The sequence below is a fragment of the Oncorhynchus masou genome, chromosome 28 (assembly GCF_036934945.1).
Source record: "Oncorhynchus masou masou isolate Uvic2021 chromosome 28, UVic_Omas_1.1, whole genome shotgun sequence".
Lineage (NCBI taxonomy): Eukaryota > Metazoa > Chordata > Actinopteri > Salmoniformes > Salmonidae > Oncorhynchus > Oncorhynchus masou.
Window position 1 is genome coordinate 79,717,185 of NC_088239.1, and position 25,450 is coordinate 79,742,634.

The window sequence follows — 25,450 nt, forward strand, 5'->3', positions numbered from 1 at the left end:
ACGAATACGCTGATTCGGTGTGCGAGTTCATTAGAAAGTGCGTTGAAGATGTCGTTCCCATAGCAATGATTAAAACATTCCCAAACCAGAAACCGTGGATTGATGGCAGCATTTGCGTGAAACTGAAAGGGCGAACCACTGCTTTTAATCAGGGCAAGGTGACCGGAAACATGACCGAATACAAACAGTGTAGCTATTCCCTCCGCAAGGCAATCAAACAAGCTAAGCGTCAGTATAGAGACAACGTAGAATCTCAATTCAACGGCTCAGACACAAGAGGTATGTGGCAGGGTCTACAGTCAATCACGGACTACAGGAAGAAAACCAGCCCAGTCACGGACCAGGATGTCTTGCTCCCAGGCAGACTAAATAACTTTTTTGCCCGCTTTGAGGACAATACAGTGCCACTGACACGGCCTGCAACCAAAACATGCGGCCTCTCCTTCACTGAAACATTTAAACGTGTTAACCCTCGCAAGGCTGCAGGCCCAGACGGCATCCCCAGCCGCGCCCTCAGAGCATGCGCCGACCAGCTGGCTGGTGTGTTTACGGACATATTCAATCAATCCCTATCCCAGTCTGCTGTTCCCACATGCTTCAAGAGGGCCACCATTGTTCCTCTTCCCAAGAAAGCTAAGGTAACTGAGCTAAACGACTACCGCCCCGTAGCACTCACTTCCGTCATCATGAAGTGCTTTGAGAGACTAGTCAAGGACCATATCACCTCCACCCTACCTGACACCCTAGACCCACTCCAATTTGCTTACCGCCCAAATAGGTCCACAGACGATGCAATCTCAACCACACTGCACACTGCCCTAACCCATCTGGACAAGAGGAATACCTATGTGAGAATGCTGTTCATCGACTACAGCTCGGCATTTAACACCATAGTACCCTCCAAGCTCGTCATCAAGCTCGAGACCCTGGGTCTCGACCCCGCCCTGTGCAACTGGGTACTGGACTTCCTGACGGGCCGCCCCCAGGTGGTGAGGGTAGGCAACAACATCTCCACCCCGCTGATCCTCAACACTGGGGCCCCACAAGGGTGCGTTCTAAGCCCTCTCCTGTACTCCCTGTTCACCCACGACTGCGTGGCCACGCACGCCTCCAACTCAATCATCAAGTTTGCGGACGACACAACAGTGGTAGGCTTGATTACCAACAACGACGAGACGGCCTACAGGGAGGAGGTGAGGGCCCTCGGAGTGTGGTGTCAGGAAAATAACCTCACACTCAACGTCAACAAAACTAAGGAGATGATTGTGGACTTCAGGAAACAGCAGAGGGAACACCCCCCTATCCACATCGATGGAACAGTAGTGGAGAGGGTAGTAAGTTTTAAGTTCCTCGGCATACACATCACAGACAAACTGAATTGGTCCACCCACACAGACTGCATCGTGAAGAAGGCGCAGCAGCGCCTCTTCAACCTCAGGAGGCTGAAGAAATTCGGCTTGTCACCAAAAGCACTCACAAACTTCTACAGATGCACAATCGAGAGCATCCTGGCGGGCTGTTGCCTGGTACGGCAACTGCTCCGCCCACAACCGTAAGGCTCTCCAGAGGGTAGTGAGGTCTGCACCACGCATCACCGGGGGCAAACTACCTGCCCTCCAGGACACCTACACCACCCGATGTTACAGGAAGGCCATAAAGATCATCAAGGACAACAACCACCCGAGCCACTGCCTGTTCACCCCGCTATCATCCAGAAGGCGAGGTCAGTACAGGTGCATCAAAGCTGGGACCGAGAGACTGAAAAACAGCTTCTATCTCAAGGCCATCAGACTGTTAATCAGCCACCACTAACATTGAGTGGCTGCTGCCAACACACTGACTCAACTCCAGCCACTTTAATAATGGAAATTGATGGGAAATTATGTAAAATATATCACTAGCCACTTTAAACAATGCTACCTAATATAATGTTTACGTACCCTACATTATTCATCTCATATGTATACGTATATACTGTACTCTATATCATCTACTGCATCTTTATGTAATACATCTTTATGTAATGCATCTTTATGTATCACTAGCCACTTTAACTATGCCACTTTGTTTACATACTCATCTCATATGTATATACTGTACTCGATACCATCTACTCTATCTTGCCTATGCCGCTCTGTACCATCACTCATTCATATATCTTTATGTACATATTATTTATCCCCCTACACTTGTGTGTGTATAAGACAGTAGTTTTGGAATTGTTAGTTAGATTACTTGTTGGTTATTACTGAATTGTTGGAACTAGAAGCACAAGCATTTCGCTACACTCGCATTAACATCTGCTAACCATGTTTATGTGACAAATAAAATTTGATTTGATTTGACTTAATGAATGGTTGTGTAGTGTGTAGCCACACTGATAATGACTTTATGGATGACTGTGTAGCCACACGGATAATGACTTTATGGATGGTTGTGTAGCCACACGGATAATGACTTTATGGATGATTGTGTAGCCACACGGATAATGACTTTATGGATGGTTGTGTAGCGTGTAGCCACACTGATAATGACTATGGATGGTTGTGTAGCCACACTGATAATGACTTTATGGATGGTTGTGTAGCCACACTGATAATGACTTTATGGATGTTTGTGTAGTGTGTAGCCACACGGATAATGACTTTATGGATGTTTGTGTAGTGTGTAGTCACACTGATAATGACTTTATGGATGGCTGTGTAGCCACACGGATAATGACTTTATGGATGGTTGATTCCATCTGGTTTGTTAGGACTCCCCTCTGGACTCGGGCTAAAGGTTGTGTTGGTGCTGGGTACCAGTGTTTGGCATGATACAGAGTTGCAGGGAGTGGCATGATGGCACAAAGACTGGTACCCAGGCTAGGCTAGCTGAGGTTCTGTTAGAGATTAGAAGTGATGAGCGATTAATGCTTTTTGAGGTCAGTTTCGGTTATTTATTTATTTCACATGAAATGCACAATGCATTATGTGGGTTGAGTTCTGTAACAACACAGAATAAAACAATGAATAAAAGTCCCATGATGGTAGTGACTGTCCATTACTGATTATCACTTATTAAACAAAATCACTATTTTGTAGTTCTTCAAAGTTAATAAGGCATACTTTTATGACTGCTGAATACCAACTATCAATCAATTAGATCATGTATCTTCAGGTAGAGATACCTCACGAAGCAACAGCTGCTCTACATATAACGTCACGATTCTGCGTTCTCTCTCCCGTAGCATATAAACACAGACCGGACAAGGAGATGCACAATGAATTATGGTCATTGTAGTTAATTACCAGGTTTTGTGCGCTAAACTATGTAGAATATTGGCCTGTCGGAAACTACAACTACTTACTACATTGTACAGTTCAGGCTGGATCTGATTTATCTCTAGAGAAACTGTGATATGTATGCATTGAGCTCACAGAAAAAAAACGAACAAAATGGAATTCAAATTGGACTATAGATTAGAGGCCCTGTTCAATCAAACCGGCTAACCAGATTTTTGGGAATAGTCAAACACATTATCTATCTTCCCGCCTTGTACTGTCCACTCACTTCACATTTGGGATTCATCGTATTCATGTGTTATCTTGGTTGCTGGTTTTTTTTAAACAGCGGTTTTATTCAAATCTGGTTGCTTGCAGATTGAACAAATGTAGCACCAAAGTTTAGTATAGTACAGTACACAATCATCTATTGTACTGTCTCTACACACCAGAATTGACCTGTACAGTTGCTGCTTAAGTCAATAAAGCTTCAAAAGAAATTATGTTTAAAATAAATAGTGTAGGTACATGTTTGAGAATAAACCATTTTTTTCTCTCTCAGGGACCTGTATTTTGACAGGCTTTCTGTTCTGTACTGATTTTTTGATAATTGTGTATTTTGAATCTATGCCCATACTAACTCCAATCTCAATGCCCTATTTTACCCTTCATTAGTTTGACCCTCACTGAGTATGACACAATTTATAGTCCTCCATCTATTTATATCCATCTAGTCCAATCTACCATACCCTGTTATTGAGGACCTATCATGTAGTCCAATCTACCATACCCTGTTATTGAGGACCTATCATGTAGTCCAATCTACCATACCTACCATACAAATCTACCATACAAATCAAATCAAATGTATTTATATAGCCCTTTGTACATCAGCTGATATCTCAAATTGCTGTACTGAAACCCAGCCTAAAACCCCAAACAGCAAGCAATGCAGGTGTAGAAGCACGGTGGTTAGGAAAAATTCCCTAGAAAGGCCAAAACCCAGGAAGAAACCTAGAGAGGAACCAGGCTATGCGGGGTGGCCAGTCCTCTTCTGGCTGTGCCGGGTGGAGATTATAACAGAACATGGCCAAGATGTTCAAATGTTCATAAATGACCAGCATGGTCGAATAATAATAAGGCAGAACAGTTGAAACTGGAGCAGCAGCACGGCCAGGTGGACTGGGGACAGCAAGTCATCATGTCAGGTAGTCCTGGGGCATGGTCCTAGGGCTCAGGTCCTCCGAGAGAGAGAAAGAGAGAGAGAAGGAGAGAATTAGAGAACGCACACTTAGATTCACACAGGACACCGAATTGAACAGGAGAAGTACTCCAGATATAACAAACTGACCCCAGCCCCCCGACACATAAACTACCATACCCAATCTACCATACCCTACCATACCCTGTTATTGAGGACCTATCATCTAGTCCAATCTACCATACCCTGTTATTGAGGACCTACCATGTAGTCCAATCTACCATACCCTGTTATTGAGGACCATCTAGTCCAGTGGTTCCTAAACTTCTAGTCCCGTACCCCTTCAATCATTCAACCTCCAGCTGCGTACCCCCTCTAGCACCAGGGTCAGCGCACTCTCAAATGTTGTTTTTTTGCCATCATTGTAAGCCTGCCACACACACACACACACACACACTATACATCACATTTATTAAACATAAGAATGAGTGTGAGTTTTGGTCACAACCCGGCTCGTGGGAAGTGACAAAGAGCTCTTATAGGACCAGGACACAAATAATAATATAATAATAATCAATGATGTTGCTCTTTAGTTAGATGTCTTACATATGAAACTTTATTTGTTCATCGACAATTGTGAATAACTCCCCACAGGTTAATGAGAAGGGTGTGCTTGAAATGATGCACATAACTCTGTAATGTTCGGTTGTATTGGAGAGCGTGTCAGTGTTAAATCATTTTCCACACACAGTCTGTGCCTGTATTTAGTTTTCATGCTAGTGAGGGCCGAGAATCCACTCTAACGTAGGTACGTGGTTGCAAAGGGCATCATGAGCAGCAGCTACCAACATGAGCAGCAGCTACGTTTGGCTACATATGGACCGTTAGTGGAATTCCTGCAAGAGAGTAACGGTTAATGGGATTGGATGTTAATTATTTGACAAGGCTTCCTGTATTTGACATTGTGTTGTTATTTCACTGAACACAAGATGGTTTCATTTTATTTTTGCCAGTGAAACGAGGCTACTCAGGCGAGGGGGGGGGAAAACCTCACCCAAATGTATAGCCCTGTTGGAAAATATAAATCGACAGTTTGAAAATGTGAAGAGATAAAAAAGTACCAAATAAATATAAATATGTATTGTTTAAAAAAAATGTAAACTACATATTTATTTGGCGTATCCCAGACGGCATTGTGTTTGGAAATACCTGATCCAGTCCAATCTACCCCACCCTGTTTTTGAGGGAGACCATCTAGTCCAAACATCTAGTCTAGTCCAATCTACCCCACCCTGTTATTGAGGAGAGACCATCTAGTCCAATCTACCCCACCCTGTTATCGAGGAGAGACCATCTAGTCCAATCTACCCCACCCTGTTATTGAGGAGAGACCATCTAGTCCAATCTACCCCACCCTGTTATTGAGGAGAAATCATTTAGTCCAATCTACCCCACCCTGTTATTGAGGAGAGACCATCTAGTCCAATCTACCCCACCCTGTTATTGAGGAGCGACCATCTAGTCCAATCTACCCCACCCTGTTATTGAGGAGAAATCATTTAGACCCCATATTGAGACCATCCAATCTACCCCACCCTGTTATTGAGGAGAAATCATTTAGTCCAATCTACCCCACCCTGTTATTGAGGAGCGACCATCTAGTCCAATCTACCCCACCCTGTTATTGAGGAGAAATCATTTAGTCCAATCTACCCCACCCTGTTATTGAGGAGCGACCATCTAGTCCAATCTACCCCACCCTGTTATTGAGGAGAAATCATTTAGTCCAATCTACCCCACCCCACCCTAGTCCAATCTACCCCACCCTGTTATTTGAGGTCCAATCTACCCCACCCTGCGACCATCTAGTCCAATCTACCCCACCCTGTTATTTGAGGAGAAACCATCTAGTCCAATATACCCCACCCTGTTATCGAGGAGCGACCATCTATACCCCACCCAATCTACCCCACCCAATCATTTAGTCCAATCTACCCCACCCTGTTATTGAGGAGCGACCATCTAGTCCAATACCCCACCCTGAGGAGCGACCATCTAGTCCAATCTACCCCACCCTGTTTTTGAGGAGCGACCATCTAGTCCAATCTACCCCACCCTGTTATCGAGGAGCGACCATCTCAGTCCAATCTACCCCACCCCACCCTGTTACCCTGTTTTGACCATCTAGTCCAATCTACCCCACCCTGTTATTGAGGAGCGACCATCTAGTCCAATACCCCACCCTCGAGGAGCGACCATCTAGTCCCACCCCACCCTGTTATTGAGGAGACCAATCTGTTATGAGGAGCGACCATCTAGTCCAATCTACCCCACCCCCACCCTGTCCAATTACCCCACCCTGTTATCGAGGAGCGACCATCTAGTCCAATCTACCCCACCCTGTTATTGGAGAAATCCATTTAGTTGAGGAGCGACCATCAGTCCAATCTACCCCACCCTCCACCATCTAGTCCAATCTACCCCACCCTGTTATTGAGGAGAGACCATCTAGTCCAATCTACCCCACCCTGTTATCGAGGAGAGACCATCTAGTCCAATCTACCCCACCCTGTTTATCTAGTCCAATCTACCCCACCCTGTTATTCGAGGAGAGACCATCTAGTCCAATCTACCCCACCCTGTTATTGAGGAGAGACCATCTAGTCCAATCTACCCCACCCTGTTATCGAGGAGAGACCATCTAGTCCAATCTACCCCACCCTGTTATTGAGGAGCGACCATCTAGTCCAATCTACCCCACCCCACCCTGTTATTGAGGAGCGACCATCTAGTCCAATCTACCCCACCCTGACCATCTAGTCCAATACCCCACCCGACCATCTAGTCCAATCTACCCCACCCTGTTATCGAGGAGAGACCATCTAGTCCAATCTACCCCACCCTGTTATCGAGGAGCGACCATCTAGTCCAATCTACCCCACCCTGTTATCGAGGAGCGACCATCTAGTCCAATCTACCCCACCCTGTTATTGAGGAGAGACCATCTAGTCCAATCTACCCCACTCTGTTATCGAGGAGAGACCATCTAGTCTAATCTACCACACCCTGTTATCGAGGAGCGACTCATGGAAAAGGATACAGAAAATTGGAGATATGGGTGTGTTCTGAGATTAAGCATGGGTAAGTAGTGCACTTTATAGGAATAGGGTGCCATTTGGGACTTAGACTAAAAATAGCTATTTTCCACATCTATGCCCTGGAGCTGGCCTTCCCACTTTAACAATGACAGTGTCCCTGCTCCAGTCTTATCCTGCATGTCAGGCTTATGCATCCTAATGACCATGCTCCCCCCCCCCCCCACACATGCTCCCAGTGCCCTTTAGTCCAAGTGTTTTTATCTCACTGTGTCATCTCACAGCTCCTGACACGAAGCTGTCACAGGGAGTCGAGACTTTCAAAAATGCCACTTAAGGAAGGACACGAAGAAAACGCCAAAAGCATGGCCAAGTGCGTGTCTGATTGGCCGCCGTTCCTCTCCTCATTCACCCAGTAGAGCTGTCCAGTTTTGAGCCAACTGGAGGGTTGCTACTATCTGGTTAAATTGAAAAGTCGGAAGCCCCGACCTAGTTCTAAAAGTTATCATTTAAAATCAGATTTTAAACATAACTCTAAGCTTAAAACCCCTCTGCTAACATTATCCCAACCCTGACCTTAAATTAAGATTTTGAAAAAGCACAGTTTTGTTTTTTATGAGCCTATTTTGACGTTGCAGCTTGGCCAGTAGTGGTAACCCAACTGGAGACCTATAACCTTGCTGTGTTTGGATTATAAGATATGGGAGCGTAATGGAGTGCAGTTTACATGTCACACACCAAGCTGTCAGTAGGTTATTGGGGAGCAATGTGAGAACTAGTATTCTAGTGTGTTCCTACAGTGGAATGCAGGGGGGAGGGGGGGGAAGATAAGCAAAGAGCACATTTAGATAACCATGGCTGAACATCGTTGTCGTGTAATAGTCACTCTTAATGACTCCCATATCTCTGAAGCTGTGAATATATTCGTTCTGAATAATGGTGGGTTTTGTTGTTCGTGTTAAGTTGGTTTCTAACCTCCGGCTTCGATTTGATATTGTTTAAATCCTTGAATAGACTGTGTTTCAAGCAGCACTCCCACTGTTATTTTCCAAACAGGATGCATGCAGCACATTGCTTAACCCCAAAGTATTTATAGCTTTGGAGATGTATCAGTATATCTCTTATTGCTCTGGCTCCATTGGTTCGTGTTGTATCCCAGTAACTGGAGAAGTACCTCATATAATGCTTTTTTGTATCTTTTTTAGTAGGGTGGTTTGTACAGTACCAGTCAAACGTTCAACGGTCATTCAATGGTTTTTCTTTATTTTTTACTTTTTTTCTACATTGTAGAATAATAGTGAAGACATCAACTATTAAATAACAAATATGGAATCATGTAGTAACCAAAAAAAGTGTTAAACAAATGAAAATATAGCTTATATTTTAGATTTTTTAAAGTAGCCACCCTTTGCATTGATTGACAGCTTTGCACACGCTTGGCATTCTCTCAACCAGCTTCTTGAGGAATTATTTTCCAACACTCTTGAAGGAGTTCCCACATATGCTGAGTACTTGTTGGCTGCTTTTCCTTCACGCTTTGGTCCAACTCATCCCAAACCATCTCAATTCGGTTGAGGTCGGGTGATTGTGGAGGCCAGATCATCTGATGCAGCTCTCCATCACCCTACTTCTTGGTAAAATCATCCTTACACAACCTGGAGGTGTGTTGGGTCCTTGTCCTGTTGAAAAACACATTTTTGTCCCACTAAGCGCAAACCAGATGGGATGGTGTATCGCTGTAATGTAATGCAGCAGAATGCTGTGGTTGCCGTGCTGGTTAAATATATCACTGACAGTGTCACCAGCAAAGCACCCCCACACCACCTCCTCCATGCATCATGGTGGGAGCCACACATTCGGAGATCATCCGTTCATCTACTCTGCGTCTCACAAAGACACAGCGGTTGGAACCAAAAATCTCAAATTTGGACTCATCAGACCAAAGGACAGATTTCCACTGATCTAATGTCCATTGCTCATGTTTCTTGGCCCAAGCAACTCTCTTCTTATTATTTGTGTCCTTCAGTAGTGGTTTCTTTGCAGCAATTTGACCATGAAGGCCGGATTCACACAGTCTACTCCGTACAGTTGATGTCGAGATGTGTCTATAACTTGAACTCTGTGAAGCATTTATTTGGGCTGCAATTTGAGGTACTGGTAACTCTAATGAACTTGTCCTCTGCACCAGAGGTAACTCTGGATCTTCATTTCCTATGGCGGTCCATATGAGAGCCAGTTTCACCATAGAGCTTGATGGTTTTTGAGACTGCACCATTTGGACATTTTTCTTTTTACCCTATTTGGTAAAATACCATCTTCTGTACACCCTCCAACCTTCTGTACACCCTCCAACCACAACTGATTAGCTCAAATGCATTTAAGAAGGAAAGAAATTCAACAAATGAACTTTTAACAAGTCACATCTGTTAATTGAAATGCATGCCAGGTGACTACCTCATGTAACTGGTTAATAGCTGGTTAGAATGCCAAGAGTGTACAAAGCTGTCATCAAGGCAAAGGGTGGCTAATCTCAAATATAAAATATATTTTGATTTGTTTGACACTTGGTTACTACATTATTCCATTTGTGTTATTTCACAGTTTTGTTGTCTTCACTATTATTCTACAATGTGGCAAATTGTAAACAAAGAAAACCTCTTGGTGACTGGTATAGTTGAAGTCGGAAGTTTACATACACTTAGGTTGGAGTCATTAAAACTCAGTTTTCAACCACTCTACAAATTTCTTGTTAACAAACTATAGTTTTGGCAAGTCAGTTAGGACATCTACTTTGTGCATGACACAAGTCATTTTTCCAGCAATTGTTTACAGACAGATTATTTTACTTATAATTCACTGTATCACAAGTCCAGTGGGTCAGAAGTTTACATACACTAAGACAGCTTGGAAAATTCCAGAAAATTATGTCATGCTTTAGAAGCTTCTGATAGGCTAATTGACATAATTTGAGTCAATTGGAGGAGTACCTGTGGATGTATTTCAAGGCCTACCTTCAAAATCAGTGCCTCTTTGCTTGACATCATGGGAAAATTTAAATATATCAGCCTAGACCTCAGAATTGTTTTTGTAGATCTCCACAAGTCTGGTTCATCCTTTGGAACAATTTCTAAACGCCTGAAGGTACCACGTTCATCTGTACAAACAATAGTACCCAAGACGCCTTCTGTCTCCTAGAGATGAACGTACTTTGGTGCGAAAAGTGCAAATCAATCCCAGAACAACAGCCAAGGACCTTGTGAAGATGCTGGAGGAAACGGGTAAAAAAGTATCTATATCCATCTATATCCATTCGACATAACCTGGAAAGACCACTATGCAAGGAAGAAACCACTGCTTCTTCGGCTTGCAAGCCGAAGAACACCATCCCAACCGTGAAGCACGGGGGTGGCAGCATCATGTTGTGAGGGTGCTTTGCTGCAGAAGGGACTGGTGCACTTCACAAAATAGATGGCATCATGAGGTCGGAAAATTATGTGGATATATTGAAGCAACAGTCAGGAAGTTTAAGCTTGTTCGCAAATGGGTCTTCCAAATGGACAATGACCCCAAGCATACTTCCAAAGTTGTGGCAAAATGGCTTAAGGACAACAAAGTCAAGGTATTGGAGTGGCCATTACAAAGCCCTGACCTCAATCCTATAGAACATTTGTGGGCAGAACTGAAAAGGCGTGTGCAAGCAAGGAGGCCTACAAACCTGACTCAGTTACACCAGCTTTCTTACGAGGAATGGGCCAAAATTCATCCAACTTATTGTGGGAACCTTGTGGAAGGCTACCTGAAATGTAAGACCCAAGTTAAACAATTTAAAGGCAATGCTGCCGTATACTAATTGACTGTATGTAAACTTCTGACCCACTGGGAATGTGAAGAAAGAAATAAAAGCTGAAATAAATCATTCCCTCTACTATTATTCTGACATTTCATATTCTTAAAATAAAGTGGTGATCCTAACAGACCTAAGACAGGGAATTTTTACTAAGATTAAATGTCAGGAATTGTGATAAACTCGAGTTTAAATATATTTGGCTAAGGTGTATGTAAACTTCCCGACTTCAACTGTGTATAACTTATAGGATATAACGTTTGGCCAATGAGACCGTGTCCAAGTTCAAAAGTTCTCAGGTAGAATGCCCTGTTTTTATTTCATCACACTCACAATCGTAAGCTATTTTCTGTAATTAGCTCGCCATTAACTTGTAAAGAATTCTCTTGTTTTGAGTTTATTTTCCTATAATAATGAATGCAAATTAGCTGAAGACGTATGTCAGCTATATGATGTGGTCATTATTTGAACTGGCTAGCCAGCTAACTTAACATTAACTAGCTTACAAGCTAGATACAAACCAAAACATGGTTTAGAAAGTTGCTTTTAGTTGCCTGGTTTGCTAGATTGACATATAGTAAATTCATTTTTAAACGGATGGGTTTATTGGTGTTTTAAATACACCAGTTATGCTATTTTGGACGACCAGGCTGCAGATGTCATGCACCCTGTCATTTTTGTTGTTAAGACTTTTTCATAACGACAACAACAATTTTGATGTCGGATGACAATAAAATGTTCATGATGTCATCAGTAAGACAACTGTCTCCAGACATGTCAATAGACGTAGTATAAACCAGACTTCAGTCGGTTGTTTACTACACTACTCCATCTGTTTAGCACATGGCCTCACAATTGAATCCTTAAAGAGATGGCTGTGGCTAAGGCTTAAGAGGGTGTGAACCTTTGCTGAATGGGTGTAGACAAAGAGGAGCTCTCCAGTAGGTATACCAAAACCTTTTTCTTAAAAGTGGGGTTACTGGCCGGAGATTTTAATTGTACCCTTTCGTAAATTCAGCCACGTGTACAATCGGACCCTTAGCACTTTCAGATCACGCCTTTGTCCACCTCCGCTTTGACCTCTACAAAAACATCCCGAGGTCAAAGAGTTGGATATTCAACACCTCCATGTTATCAAACGAAGCGTTCCCATACATTGTTAACTACGTGGATAGACAACTACACACAAGACAACAAAGATTCTCCTGTTTCTCCGCCACAATGTGGGACGCTGCTAAAGCCACACTAAGAGGTCATCTAATTGCATATGCTTCCTCTAAGAAAAAAGCAATGGAAGCTCACAGGCTAGATCTCGAGAGGGAGCTTGAATTCTGTGTAAAAATACATAAACAATCCCCAGACAGCACCTCCTGGAGTCAACCTAAAGCAGCCAAAGCCAAACTGAATTTGGACTATACTCGGGAGATTAAAAAAAAGTTTTCTTTACTAAACAGAAATACCATGAGTATAGCAATAGGCCCAGTAGATTGCTTGCTTACCAATTAAAAAAATGAGCCGGCAGAGCGTACAATCACGGCTATCCAAACAGCAGAGGACAAGGTCACATATGACCCAAAAAAAGATCAACTTAACTTTTCATGATTTACAGCAAACTATATACCTCTGAGAGAAAACACACGGAGGCAAAACTCCACTCTTTCCTGGAGGGAATCTCGCTACCTAAACTATCAGAGATCGACCAAGAAGATCTCAACTCTCTCTTCACTCCTGAGGAGATCCTGGAGGCAATTACCTCCATGCCACCTAATAAGTCTCCAAGCCCAGATGGATTCCCCAGAGAGTTCTACAAAGCTTTTTGGTCCCAGCTCAGCCCTATCTTCATGCCAATGCTGGAGGATTTTTGCTAAAACGGAGTTCTCCCAGACTCAATGCACACAGCTCGCATTACAGTGTTGCTCAAAAAAGACAAGGACCCTCTATCCTGCTCGTCCTTCAGGCCCATAAGCTTGTTGGATTTCGACTACAAAATAATTACCAAATTGCTCGCCAAAAGACTAAACACTCTTCTTCCCAAAATAATAAAAGCGGACCAAACTGGATTTATTAGTGACAGATACTATTCTGATAATATTTGCCGTCTTTTTAATTTTATTGATCAAGTAAACGCACAGAAGACCCCTGTCCTGCTGGCTTCACTGGATGCTGAGAAGGAGTTGACAGGATGGAGTGGAGCTTTCTGTTTTCAGTCTTAGAAAAGTTCAATGTGGGTCCAATTTTTATTAAATGGATCAAATCACTATACTCTCATCCAAATGCCATGGTGACTACTAACGGACTGAACTCTGACAGATTCCCACTGGAACCGGTCAGAAGACAAGGGTGCTCGCTGTCCCCCCTGCTCTACTTGTTGGGGGCGGAGCCTCTGGCAGAGTTGATAAGTTGCAATCCAAGTATTATGGGTGTCTCTGCAGGCGGCCTGCAGCACAAGATTTCGCTTTACGCGGATGATGTCTTGCTCTGTATATCCAACCCTGAGAAATCCCTCCCTCTCATTTTAGACACAATTGCTCAGTATGGCAAGTTTTCAGGTTATAAGATCAATTTTAACAAATCCACTGTCTGCCCTCTCAATATTACACTCACCAGCTCTATGAAGACACTATGTCCTTTCCAATGGAAGACACAGGGGTTTCAATACCTTGGGATCTTCATAACACCAGATGTGAATAGCTTTTTCAAGGAAAATTATCTCCCACTCCTGGATCGAATCAAGAATGATCTCCAAACCTGGATCTCCCTCCCAATTAGCCTAGCCGGAAGAATTAATGTCATCCGTATGTCATCCGTATTAACATCCTAACTATTTATTTCAGATGCTCCCATGCCATCTCCCAGTTTCCTTTTTCAAAACAACTAACCAAAGCATCACCAAATCTATATGGGGCAATAAAAAACCTAGGATCAAGTTCTCCACTCTATCGAAACCTGAATCTAAGGGTGGTCTTGCCCTTCCCTCCCTTCAAATGTACTACTGGTCTGCCCAAATCCGCAACATGCTAACATGGATCACAAACAGACAAGAGTCAATGTGGATTCAGATAGAAGCCCAATCCTGTGGTTCATTGCCCCTAAGCTCAATTATATTCATTAATAACTTTAGTGAAGTGGGCAACAGTGGGCAACAACAAAACCTTTGTGATTTACAGCACTCTACTAGTGTGGAGGGACTGTAAGAAATACCTGGGCATTTCCTCCCAAATATGTTCTCACTCGCCTATAGTAGGCAACCCAGACTTGCCAAAAGCCCTGAGGGATGCCAACTTTAATCTTTGGCATACTCTAGGAATCAGGACCTTTTCAGACCTATTTCATCAGAAAACCACTACACTGAAATCCTTTCAAGAGCTCTGCAGTGAATTCAATGTGCCAAAATCCTATTTAAAAAAAAATATATCTTCAAATTAGACATGTCATTTCCTCATTTACTTCCAAGAGGAGGTTTAGAACTCAGTTGAATGAAGTTGAAACCGTTCTTGTCACAGCACAATCCATTAAAGGCAAAATATCTTATATCTATAGACTCCTTTCTGAGAAAGGAGGCTCCTCCTTTACTCCTTTGAAAATAGTCAGACCTAGGTCCTTTTCCCAGATTATGATGAGTTATGGACGGAGGTTTGCGACAGGGTATACTGCTCCTCTACTAATGTAAAAATGAAAGAATCTAATTACAAATTTTTGTACAAATTTTATTACACTTCTTTGAGACTCCATATAATGAAAACAGACATGTCTCCTAACTGTAAAAGATGTACCTCTATACATACTGCTGCACAGAAAATACTAGATGTACAGTTTGATATGACCCCGTGTATCTATCTTCTTAATGCCCAGCAGGACTTTGTTCTTGATTCTGACAGAGAAAATGTGCTTATGACTATTACATACTTTGCTAAGAAATGTATTATTCTATTGTGGGCCTCTAATACCTCTCCTACATTTAAAATATGGATTGACGAGATTGTTGAGTTTCTCCCTCTTGAAAAGCTCACTTATGACCTCCACAAGAGACAGCCCAAGTTTGGTAGATTCTGCTCTCCACTACTCAACTATATTTCAAATTGGACAGAGTAAATGGGGAGATTAGGGAAATGAGCAGATACATTGTGTAAGGTGTAAAATCTAAAAACTAATAATTTGCTTGTCGTCTCAGCGAAGGCTAGAAATATGTGTGTATATATATATATATATATATATATATATATATATATATATATAAAAATATATATAATAATATAAAAGAATAAAAGAATATAATATATAAAAAATACAAATAAATGTAATAATAATAAAAAAAGTTACAAAAAAAAGAAGTTTTTTTAAGCCTGTCACATCAGTGAATGTGGAATGTGTTGTGTTGGTTGATTTGGAAAACTTAATAAAACCTTAGATGAAAAAAAATGAGAAAAAAAAGTGGGGTGCCAAGTTACAAGATGCACCTGGTAATCACAACACTGTTAAAGAAATTAGGTTTGCAGCGTCCTGTTGATTTGTTGTCTAACCCATATTTATACACCATAGGCATTCTATCCTGCCACCAAGGGAATCAACGTGAAGTACGGAGACACACTTGCTGCTCGATGTGTCTTCACCGGGGAAGGAAGGACCACCAAAACATATATTGGGTGAATTCCCTTGCGCCCCTTCTTGATTTAACAGCTTTGTTTTTTTTATCAACAATGTTTCTCTTACCTGTAATTAAAGTACCTCCCACTCAGACGCTGTAGCTCCAAAGTAATTTAACGACACCCATTTTTCTTATCCCCCCTGTAGAGTAAATGGTTTGTTGTTAGAGGAGTATCACGGTACTGTATAGGCTGCATGGGAGCGAGCTGCCTGAGTGGCCTTGTTTGCCCGCCTCAAAGCCGTCTCCTTGAATCTGCCACCGTCGTGTTTGCATGGTGTTTGGTTCTGGGCTATACATCACTGGACTGTGTGACAGGCAGCTGGGACTTTCTGCCTGCTTCCCACTGAGTCAGTGCTCTATCCTTTATCTATCTATCTATCCATCTATCCATCTATCTATCCCCTCTCCTCTACTCCTATATCTTCTCCTCTGTCTCCTCTCCCTGGTCGCTGGCTGCCTGATGTACCATGTACGTTTGTCAGGGGCTGGGGGAGCATGTGTGCTCTGAGGAGGGAAGAAACGTCAAGCACAGAGAGACTGCCTGTTCCCACATGTCTCCTGGGAACCTGCATTTTTCATGATTTCCTGTTTGAGTGATCCCTCTTATGTGTGAGTGTGTGTGTGTGTGTGTTGACTGTCTGTGTGCGGTTGCGTGTCTGCTGCGTCATTACTGTTGCCATGGCGAGGGAGAGAGAGCGGGAGTGTGCGACGGCAGCAGTGGCGGAGTGTGCATTGACGTATCTCTCAGGAAGCCTCTCGCCCCCGCGCGCCCTGTCCCCTCCTCGGACAGAGACATGATTAAAATGGCTTCCAAGAGGGAAAAAAAATAAAGAAGAGATGCGCCTTGTAAAGCTGATTGTTTTAGCTCACTAATTAAAATGAGAAATTAAAATAAATTACTGCCATGCTGGAGAGCATCTATGCAGAGTGGTTGTGGCCTTATGGGGGATTGAATCAAGCAGGTGTGTTTTGTTTTCAGTGTGTGTTCCCCCCTTTCCACGTTGACTTCAGTCAACCTCAGTCATGTGAACCTCTGAGCCTTGGTGATTGTTGACGAGGCACAACATCACAACAAACATTCCCACTGTATGATATGTACTATTTTATGTACTGGGGAAAAAAATGGCTCTTGACTCCGCCTCCATTTTGTCTCGTTGACACGCCCTTCTTCCGCAGAGGTACCTCTGATGACGAGATGTGCAACTTCTACATGATGTACTACATGGAGAGCAGACACGCAGCACCCTTCCAGGAGTGCATGGAGGACGGCTCCAAGGAGCTGTTCCAGAACATTCCACCCGAGGCCAACGTGCCCATCACGGTTCCTCCAGAGATGATGATGCACAACATGATGCACTCTGCTGGAGCCCCATCTACCCCAGGTAGTCAAACCTTTTATCTCGTCAAATACAGGACTATGGCTCCTCAACAGGTTAAATGTTGATTTTACTGGTGGAAACGTTGGCTATTTGATCAGTAAACCCCAACAGTATTGTATCTAAACTGAGATATAAACCTCAACAGTATTATATATAAACTGAGATATAAACCTCAACAGTATTGTATATAAACTGAGATATAAATCCAATAGTATTGTATATAAGCTGAGATATAAATCCAATAGTATTGTATATAAACTGAGATATAAATCCCAGCAGTATTGTATATAAACTGAGATAGAAATTCAATAGTATTGTATATAAACTGAGATATAAATCCCAGCAGTATTGTATATAAACTGAGATATAAATCCCAGCAGTATTGTATATAAACTGAGATATAAATTCCAATAGAATTGTATATAAACTGAGATATCTTAGTTTGTTTGGGTCAGACTGTCCTTTCAAGGCTACAGTCTGGAATTTGTTTTTCAGCCAAAAATGCAGCCTTGCCACTTGTTTGGGTAAAATATTATGACTCGAAACGACCATTGAACAGATTTAGCAGAAACCAGGTTGTACTTATAAAAGATCTCTCCATTGTGGCTCTGGTTGCATTTTGAGAGGAGACTTAACTGTGCTTCTTCCTTCAAAGAGCATCAAGATGACACGGCGCTGCTGCAACCCAAGCGTGAGGAGGAGGAAGTTCTGGATCAGGGTGAGTTAGCATGGAGAATAAGAAATAATTTACTGCATAATGAGACAAATGGCACCCTATTCCCATTATAGTGCTCTACTTTTGACCAGGGCTGTAGTGACAAGTAGTGCAATATAAAGGGAATAGTGTTCCATTTGGGCCAGTATTTTCTAGATGACCTCTCTTAGAGCTGACACATATAACACAGCAAAGCACTCTCTTCTAGGACGGTTTCTACAGCAATACCATAGCTTTCTACAGCAATACCATAGTTTTCTACAGCAATACCATAGTTTTCTACAGCAATACCATAGTTTTCTACAGCAATACCCCCGTTTTCTACAAGAGTACCATAGTTATCTACAGCAATACCCCCGTTTTCTACAGCAATACCCCCGTTTTCTACAGCAATACCATAGTTTTCTACAGCAATACCCCCGTTTTCTACAGCAATACCGCAGCTTTCTACAGCAATACCGCAGCTTTCTACAGCAATACCGCAGCTTTCTACAGCAATACCGCAGCTTTCTACAGCAATACTACGGTTTTCTACAGCAATACCATGGTTTTCTACAGCAATACCGCCGCTTTCTACAGCAATACCACGGTTTTCTACAGCAGTACCACTGTTTTCTACAGCAATACCACGGTTTTCTACAGCAATACCACAGCTTTCTACAGCAATACCGCCGCTTTCTACAGCAATACCGCAGCTTTCTACAGCAATACAGTCGTTTTCTACAGCAATACCGCCGTTTTCTACAGCAATACATAGGTTTCTACAGCAATACCCCTGTTTTCTACAGCAATACCCCTGTTTTCTACAGCAATACCCCTGTTTTCTACAGCAATACCCCCGTTTTCTACAGCAATACCCCCGTTTTCTACAGCAATACCCCTGTTTTCTACAGCAATACCCGTTTTCTACAGCAATACCCCCGTTTTCTACAGCAATACATAGTTTTCTACAGCAATACCATAGTTTTCTACAGCAATACCATAGTTTTCTACAGCAATACCATAGTTTTCTACAGCAATACCACTGTTTTCTACAGCAACACCGCCGTTTTCTACAGCAATAGTATGGTTTTCTACAGCACAACAACTATTTATGCTGTATTTTCTCTCTGTTTGTACTGCAAAAAGTAGAACCAACACCAAAATTATATAATTTCCTATTATTTTAGTGTTTTCATATTCCATTGGTCAGTGCAACTTTCAACCAATCACATGTTTTTATTTGCATATTCTTTGTGATTGTTCCCTGAGACCATTTTGAAATGTTTCAAAGCTTCATTCCTTCTTATTTCTGTAAAAACCCTGAAGAAGGCCAAAAGCCGAAACGCCTTGGTTCTATGTTTTTTTGCAATAGAGAAGATTTTTTTCCATTTTATTCCATTTGTCGTCCAAGTGTTAATGAATCTCCTCTCTACCTCGGTTTGCTCATCAATTCATGCACCTTGGTTTTAAAGTGCGGTAGTGGCAGTGATCCTTTCAATTTCTGTTTGTAATGAAAGAAAGACTTAATCCGGTCCTAATATGTCTCTGGAAGTCCTAATCCGTCTGTGGTAGAGTGATGACGATGAGGGAAAGGATACCAATGCAGTGACATGAGGAATTGTTACTGCGAAGAGACCCGTGTGACAATGTGAGGGGGGTGGCTATGCAAAAGAATCAGTCGGGGAAAGCAAAAAATTGTTAAGCTCTCAGAGACCGTGCTGTATAATGAGTCTGGTTCCAGGGCATTATCATTCCAAAAGCATTAGCTCTCTGCTGTCCTGTAGATCTAGGAGATGAGTCAGAGTTCTCCTGTTCTCTCCCTAACCACTGTGTCGTTGTGTGCCAGTAGGTGTGAGAATGTTGAAGGTAGCTATGAGCGCACTATACCCGACGACGACAGGGGATTGGCTCATCCAAGCCCCCCGTTGCCATGGAAATGCTAAGCTCATCTCACACCTTGTTCAAGGCTATTAGAAGCGGTGGCTCGCTCACTCCCTTTGAATCCATTGTTCTATCTCCTCTCTCCCGGCTCCTAAGGCAACAGCACAGGGGAATATTTAAACACAGCAGATTTGCATAAATCTAGATTGTGTTCGATGTGGCCATTTTGATCACGGTGTTTGGTTTGCGCGTTCACACGTGTCGCTGTTAACCTTTCTGGGAGCGAAAGAAGTGGAGAAGTGGAGTAAAGAAGCCAATACGTGTCATAACCTGTCTGTAGAATAGGTGGATGAAGGGGAAGATGAGGGGGGGGAGCGGAGATGAGGAGAGGGGAGGGGAGATGATGAGGAGATGGAGGAATGGGGGAGAGAAGGGGAGATGAGGGGAGGGGAGATGAGAAAATGGAGTGGGGGAGGGAAGGGGAGATGAGGGGAGAGGAGATGAGAAGATGGGAGTGGGGAGATGAGAAGATGGGAGAAGAGGGGAGGGAAGATGAGAAGATGTGAGGGGAGATGAGAAGAGGGGAGATGACAAGATGTGTGGGGAGATGAGAAGATGGGAGGGGAGAAGAGGGGAGGGGAGATGAGAAGATGTGTGGGGAGATGAGAAGATGGGAGGGGAGAAGAGGGGAGGGGAGATGAGAAGATGGGAGGGGAGATGAGAAGAGGGGAGGGGAGATGAGATGAGAAGATGGGAGGGGAGATGAGAAGAGGGGAGGGGAGATGAGGAGAGGGGAGGGGAGATGAGGAGAGGGGAGGGGAGATGAGGAGAGGGGAGGGGAGATGAGAAGATGGGAGGGGAGATGAGAAGATGGGAGGGGAGAAGAGGAGAGGGGAGGGCGCCCAAGCGATTTGCTTTGATCTCACACCTGGGCTGCTATTTGATAATTGCGTCCCAAATGGCACCCTATTCCCTTATATAGTGCAGTAAACAAGGAATAGGGTACCATTTGGGCAGCGTTCCTATGCGCATGTGTTGATTGGAGGCGGAGACGTCTCATGATGCTGGGCTCTTTTTTTCCTGGCATTCCCTACTGAGATTTCATTTCACGATGGGGGGGGGGGGGTACAACAGGATACAGAACACATTGCATATTCACGAATCAGCATATCCAGAAAAGCAAAGCAAGCAAGAAAGTGTAATGCTGTGGAGTCACACAGAGGTGCTTGTCCTTCATCTACCAAAGCAAGGACTACTACAGGAAATCCCTCAGGGCACCGTGAGCCCAGCAGAAATTCTGTTTAACATTCAGGGGTTCTGAACAATTTTTTTTTCAGACCATGAATTAAAATGTGCTAATTTCAAAACAATAGAGGAGAATCTTTGAACAGTTAGATAAAATGTAGGCTTCAGTCAGGGCAAAGTACGCCAGTAGTCATATAGACAAGTGTGAGGATCGAAAGTGATAGTGTGTTGTCAAGTGATATCTCCAATAATCACGCCAGGTTAAAATCACAGGGTTATAGCAATTGATAAAGCTATATTTTGTTTGGCTATATTGATAATGTGTTATGATGTTGTTATTGAAATGGTCAGATCAGGCTCTTTGTTCAGCTGTCGAGCGTCATCAGAGCTAACGATCTATCATGGGACCAAACGAGCAGAGCAGACAATCAAACCACAGAGCAACGTGCTGTAAATTGGCATCGGTTGACTGGCAGACAGTCCCATTATCATTAAGGGGCTCATGTGTCGGCTTTACCAGTTCCTTGGCGGGGGGGGGCAACCGGCTTGCCTTGCCTTGATACTCTTATTAAATGAGTTGTGACTGAACGAGCGCAGAGCGCTGTGTTGTGGCCAATCGCCAGCTTGTCGGGTATTTAAGATGCCAGATTGCTTCGGCACCGTCCTGGGAGATTCCAGTCTCCATTAGCGACAACATGGCTCCTTTCTTTCTTCCTGTCCAGCAGAACGCATCGTTTCCTGCCCAAGAGCGGGCCCATAGTGATGACATGCTGTACACAAGGTCACAAGGTCACGCTACGAGCCCCAGTTGAAGAGCTCGTGAGAGAGAGAGAGCAGAGCAGCTATTAGCCAAGCCAGCTTTGAAACATGAGTTGATACTGTGTACTAGTACATTCAGCATTCCTGATGAGTGGATACTTGGGTGAGAAACGTAGCCAGGATATATCTAAGACGTCTTGGATATACTGGAAAGCCATTTGAGATCCGAGAGGCCCTAACGGAAGTAATGTACTTTGGGATTTATATAGAGTTTTTCTAAGACTCGTAGATACTTAAAATGAAGTCTGGTTGTCTTAATCTGCTGTTTTATCACACATTTCTAAGGAGAAACTGACAGAAAAAAAGAAGGAAAATTGAAGCCTAGTTGTTGTGCAAGCTGTTTTTCCCAACAACTACCCCTCACACCTCTCTATGTGATGCTAACATCACTAGCCATTGAAACAACAGCCCAGGCAACTGGAATATATTACTGAATACAGAGACAATGCCAGTGGCTCAGATATGACCTTGCCAATACAAAGAGGTGCTATATGCAATATTCTAAGTATTTTTACATAAACTGTATAACGATTTGACTATAGCTACAGTAGGGTATAATTTCTGGGCTCTGCTCTGCTCCGTATGTGGGGGAAAGTTGTACTGTTTGAACAGACTGCGTGCAAACAGACTAATCTATTCGGCTCTGGGAAGTCCATAAAACTGTCACCCTAATCTACTCTGTTCCTTGTTGATATTAGGGGGGATCAAGTTATGGGAATCGTTTTCAATAAGTGTGCTGTATTTTTATCTGGAATCCTTTTTGGAAATGACAGAAGCAAAGATCTGTTATTAGCTGTCATAGCTGTTCTTGGATGATGTCATGCTATACAGTTATGACATCACATTATGCTACACAGTATGTTACACAGTCATGACATCACAGGATTCTACACAGTCATGACATCACAGTAAGCTACACAGTCATGACGTCACAGCATGTTACACATTATGCTACACAGTATATTACACAGTCATGACATCACATTATGCTACACAGTCATGACATCACAGTACGCTACACAGTATGTTAGTCATGACATCACAGTATGCTACACAGTCATGACATAACAGATTTGACATTTCTGTACGAGTTGATGGGAACTCCTGACCTGCCAAATAATAATAATGTAGTTCTACATAGCCGTGTGGGTAGTCACTCCCCCTTCCAGAGCCGTGTGGGTAGTCACTCCCCCTTCCAGAGCCGTGTGGGTAGTCACTCCCCCTTCCAGAGCCATGTGGGTAGTCACTCCCCCTTCCAGAGCCGTGTGGGTAGTCACTCCCCCTTCCAGAGCCGTGTGGGTAGTCACTCCCCCTTCCAGAGCCGTGTGGGTAGTCACTCCCCCTTCCAGAGCCATGTGGGTAGTCACTCCCCCTTCCAGAGCCATGTGGGTAGTCACTCCCCCTTCCAGAGCCGTGTGGGTAGTCACTCCCCCTTCCAGAGCCGTGTGGGTAGTCACTCCCCCTTCCAGAGCCGTGTGGGTAGTCACTCCCCCTTCCAGAGCCGTGTGGGTAGTCACTCCCCCTTCCAGAGCCGTGTGGGTAGTCACTCCCCCTTCCAGAGCCGTGTGGGTAGTCACTCCCCCCTTCCAGAGCCGTGTGGGTAGTCACTCCCCCTTCCAGAGCCGTGTGGGTAGTCACTCCCCCTTCCAGAGCCGTGTGGGTAGTCACTCCCCTTCCAGAGCCATGTGGGTAGTCACTCCCCCTTCCAGAGCCATGTGGGTAGTCACTCCCCCTTCCAGAGCCGTGTGGGTAGTCACTCCCCCTTCCAGAGCCGTGTGGGTAGTCACTCCCCCTTCCAGAGCCGTGTGGGTAGTCACTCCCCCTTCCAGAGCCGTGTGGGTAATCACTCCCCCTTCCAGAGCCGTGTGGATAATCACTCCCCCTTCCATAGCCGTGTGGATAATCACTCCCCCTTCCAGAGCCGTGTGGATAGTCACTCCCCCTTCCAGAGCCGTGTGGATAGTCACTCCCCCTTCCAGAGCCGTGTGGGTAGTCACTCCCCCTTCCAGAGCCGTGTGGGTAGTCACTCCCCCTTCCAGAGCCGTGTGGATAATCACTCCCCCTTCCAGAGCCGTATGGATAATCACTCCCCCTTCCAGAGCCGTGTGGGTAGTCACTCCCCCTTCCAGAGCCGTGTGGGTAGTCACTCCCCCTTCCAGAGCCGTGTGTGTAGTCACTCCCCCTTCCAGAGCGGTGTGGGTAGTCACTCCCCCTTCCAGAGCGGTGTGGGTAGTCACTCCCCCTTCCAGAGCCATGTGGGTAGTCACTCCCCTTTCTAGAGCGGTGTGGGTAGTCACTCCCCTTTCTAGAGCCGTGTGGGTAATCACCCCCCCTTCCGTTTGCTTATTTCCACCATGAAAAATAGGTTAACCTGGTTGCCATGGCTACCAAAACGCAAGCCACGACAACGCATGACCCACCTCCTCTGCTCCCCAGCTGTTTGGGGAGCAGAGGAGAGTTTGCTGGCTGATGCGTTGTGCCGTGGCACTCACTTTGCTCTCTGTTAGATAAACTCAAGACAGGTGGAAAGTGAGGAAGCTTTATCAAGAGTGCCCTTGAAATACTGTTTGACGGTAGATTTGTTTAAGATGCGAAGCGAGCAATTCGTATCCCTGCGTCTTAGTTGGGATCCTTGAGTATAAGTACAAACATGTCAGAATCAGACAAACAAACGCTGCAGTAGAGAAAAGCTGTGGTATCAAACACGATATGCCAAAACTACTGGATAAAATAGGGCGGTCCTCCCCCTTATCAAGCTTCCTTAATGAGGGTGTTGTTTTTTCATTTCTCCATATCAGTAGCTAGGTTTCCATCACTAGCTAGGTCTCCATCCAATTGGCAACAGATTTTCATGCAAATATTCTAAAATCTGCATAAATAAAGTAAGTGCATTTTCCCACCAGAGATGCTTTTCCATCAAATTGACTTGTTGTGGATAAAAAGCTGTGTGTGATGATGTAGTGCACATTAAAATAATTCTACGGTCAAATTCCAGTGTGCCGAACAAAAAAATACAAGTTAAATGGGTTTCCATTGCATTTTCAACTATACTGATGGTGTTGCGGTATATAGTGTTAAAATGTTGCTGGTACTGCTACTGTCTGTCTGGGATAGTTTGAACACAGCCCGTGACGGGGTTAGCCCTTGTGGCTGGGACCACAGATTGTCCTGGGCTTGTAGCTGTTTAAATCCCTGCTGTTTATTGTGGTTTCCATCAGCCCTGTGAGCTGCCCGGCTGGAATTGCTCGGAGTACCTGCATTAGCCTAGGTTGCTACCATCATGCCGCCCAAAGTTAAAATCAACAACAAGATGTCTACAAGCAATTGTTACAGCAACAGGAACATAGATTCAAGCGATTTGTCCAAATACTGGTGGACTCA

At 43.9% G+C, this 25,450-nt stretch overlaps 1 protein-coding gene across 4 annotated transcripts in view; it reads left to right on the forward strand.

Annotated features, from left to right (window-relative positions):
• pam (peptidylglycine alpha-amidating monooxygenase) overlaps positions 1 to 25,450 on the forward strand; it is a 140,735-nt gene that overhangs the window by 57,762 nt on the left and 57,523 nt on the right. For all 4 annotated transcript variants that reach the window (XM_064943538.1, XM_064943540.1, XM_064943537.1 and 1 more), the window contains 3 exons: positions 15,943 to 16,046; positions 17,225 to 17,430; positions 18,083 to 18,145. In XM_064943538.1, the coding sequence (XP_064799610.1) occupies positions 15,943 to 16,046; positions 17,225 to 17,430; positions 18,083 to 18,145 (373 nt within the window). The remainder of the gene's footprint in view (positions 1 to 15,942; positions 16,047 to 17,224; positions 17,431 to 18,082; positions 18,146 to 25,450) is intronic.